This window comes from Archocentrus centrarchus, chromosome 17, assembly GCF_007364275.1.
Source record: "Archocentrus centrarchus isolate MPI-CPG fArcCen1 chromosome 17, fArcCen1, whole genome shotgun sequence".
NCBI lineage: Eukaryota > Metazoa > Chordata > Actinopteri > Cichliformes > Cichlidae > Archocentrus > Archocentrus centrarchus.
In genome coordinates this window covers 27,224,156-27,227,167 of record NC_044362.1, presented here as the reverse complement: position 1 = coordinate 27,227,167, position 3,012 = coordinate 27,224,156, and the positions used below count along the sequence as shown (strand labels likewise).

The following is a 3,012-nucleotide window of genomic DNA, read 5'->3' as shown; positions in this document are numbered from 1 at the left end:
TCAGAGTGAGGTTTGTGGACTCAGAAGTAATGGGGTCATTTCTGGAAAGGAAATTTAGATTTTTTTGTGTTTATTAGTCTTTGTGTGTGTGTGTATCTGCTGAACATCATTTACTCAGTCATTGAGCTTCACAGTTGGGTTGGAGTTCTCCAAATGATCTTTTTCACCTTTCCATGGAAATCAGCATCCATATCAGTGGCAGAGACTTGTATGAACAAGTATCTAAAGCATTCTGCTTTTTTTCTGCTTTTAGACAGAAAACAGGAGACTGAAAATTTAAATGAAGGGCACGCCCCCTCTGCATCTCTCCCTTCAACCCCAGCATGTTACAGCCTGCGAGGTGTGACATGGTTTAGTTAGTTATAGTCTGAGCTCACAGAAACACCGTGAGAACCGGGTAGCGGCAGAGATTTGAATCTAATACACGTCGCTGAGAGCTAATATATCGTGAAAAGGTGAGTGATATTATAAAGAAAACATTTAGCACCTTTTCTTTTGAACTTCTTCTTGACAGGTTTGTCAGGAGAGTTGGTTTTAAGCTTTTTATTAAGCTTTAAAATAATCATTTACTCTGCTGAACTCAATTATTTATTATTTACATTATTTACCTGTTAAATGCTGCTTAACTTTGTATCCAATAAATGCTTGAAAAAAAAATGAAAATTACAGCATTTATTTTGTTTAGAGTACCATTCCCTGCTTGTCAGTTTCACTTGTCTAGATTTTACAGATCTTTCCTTATTTAATCATTTAAGTATTAATGAAATCATAATGTTTTTGTCCTTGCTGCATGCAAACATGCTACAGATTTGGTTTTTTGTTTGTTTTTTTAACACCAACTAACAAACCGAATCTCTTTCCTGTTGCATTTAAGTCTGGTGACAGTTAAAGTTGTTTACCTGTTGACTCTCGTATGAAGCCACCGGGGGAAAATGAATTGTTTGTTTTAAGAGTACCATAAATTAGGACTTAATTAGGACTTGATGTCTTGTTCTCACATCATCATATGATGATCAATTTCTGCACCTAGAAACTTCTCTATCACTTATATTTAATTGTATTTCTAGTCTGAATGCACAGAATAGCTTTTACTACACTGTGCAAAACTGACTCAAAGGCTGACTGACTGTGACCTCCAAACCTCCAGTTTCCATGTGAAAGGACAGTGAGAAAAACTCTGTATACTGAGTCAGAGAGGAAAAAGGAAAAACTACAGTGTGAATTAAAGGCTGTGTAGAATTACTGCTCTTTGATTATAGTGCAGTTAATGTTCAGTGTGTTTGAGTTTGAGCTGAATCGTTGGCTACAAGATCAGATGCAAATATTTTAGAGGCTGCATCAGGGTAGCAGACATCCCTCTTCAAAAAAAAGTACTATCAGCCTACCACCTTTTTATCTGTAGTCATTTATTTAATACTCTCCCTTGATTATCGCAGATTTGGCAGCGTATAATGGAAAACCCAAATCATCACCACAAACTGTGTTGGGTACTTCCTGTCAGCTTTTGCCTCTTGAGCAGCTTTCCATGACCTAGAAACCATTTCCTTTAAGGGGAATTTCTTTTTTTCACCAAAAGGTGATGTAATACAAACATCACTTCTAATTACAACTTGTGTGCTGCATAAGTAAGTTTGTAATTTTAGTTAATAAACCACTGACTAAGTTCACATTTGAGGTTTTAACTATTTCTCCTATCTTCAGGATCAACAATTCTTTGAGCATGGACAACATAAGTCACCCATTCCTACCAAGCACCACTCCAGACCCTAATTATCAAAGCCCTATGAAAAATCACTTTTCCACAGCCTTTAGTGCCCTCATCCTCAGCTTGGTCTTCCTTTTGGGTGTCCCTGGAAATCTCTTCATTGTCTGGAGCATCCTGGCCCGCATCCGGCGGCGCTCAGTCACCACCCTCCTCATCCTCAACCTGGCATGTGCTGATGCATTCCTCATGGCCCTCACCATCTTTATCATCATCTACCTGGTCATGAAGACATGGATCTTTGGTAACACCATGTGCAAAATCCTGTTCTACCTGGTCAACTCCAACATGTACGCATCAGTCTTTCTGATAACACTGATGAGCGTGCACAGGCTGGTGGCTGTGGTGTTTCCACACACACTGTTCCACTTGATCACCAGGAAGGTTGTGAGGAGGGTGATCATGGGCATGTGGGTGCTGGTGATGGTCATGTCCATCCCCTCACTGGTGTTTCGAAACGTGAAAGAAGAAACTGATGATATGAACAATAAAAGAAACGTGTGTGCGCCCCATCACACCCTGCCTAAACATGTAAGTACACTTGTGTTAGTTAACTTTCTGCCACTCATATGATTATTTTCAGAATTATATTTATTTTCAACTATAAAATACCATCAAAAGGCATCTGCAGGTCAGAGAGCCCATGACAGAGCAGTGGTTCCCAAAGTCAAGAGTGCTGTGGCCCCCTTAAAGCCAGAACATTCCTTGAGGCCCCCTCTAACCCAATTTCCTTTAAATTTTGATTTAAAAAAAAAAAACCTAATCAACACAGGCTGTTGGCTATAAATTGCTAATACTACCCAGTCATATGTAAAGTGCTAACGCAACATGTGACCCAATTGTAACTAGGACACAAACCTCAATAAAGGAGCAGTAAATCTAGGTCAGAGTAATGAGTAATATCACAAACTAAACATTTTTCATTCACTTTTTATATAAATGATTATTTATATAAATATGTAACTGCATACTTGTGAGTAATTTCAAACTAAATTTCTGTAATTATATTTTGGCATTAAAGCTACCTGCAGCTTTACAAAAGTTAATAGAAATTTGTGCAGATTGCATCAAAATTAACTAAAAATAACTCTTTATACACTAACCTAAAAGCATAAAATTATTTTCCTCATTGTTGCTTAACCCTACAACACTAACATGCAGTTTTGTAACACTATCACTTTCATGTGGGTGAAAATTAGCCAACATTAGTGTTTTAACTCTATTCTGCTGTTGTTTTCGTTTGCTTGTTT

At 37.7% G+C, this 3,012-nt stretch overlaps 1 protein-coding gene across 1 annotated transcript in view; it reads left to right on the top strand.

Moving 5' to 3' along the window:
- The first annotated feature begins 349 nt into the window (after positions 1 to 349).
- Positions 350 to 3,012, top strand: part of LOC115796099 (leukotriene B4 receptor 1-like) — an 11,809-nt gene continuing 9,146 nt past the window's right edge. Inside the window, exons 1-2 of the mRNA XM_030752349.1 lie at positions 350 to 455; positions 1,702 to 2,293. Of these exons, the coding sequence (XP_030608209.1) occupies positions 1,721 to 2,293 (573 nt within the window). The 5' untranslated portion in view covers positions 350 to 455; positions 1,702 to 1,720. The remainder of the gene's footprint in view (positions 456 to 1,701; positions 2,294 to 3,012) is intronic.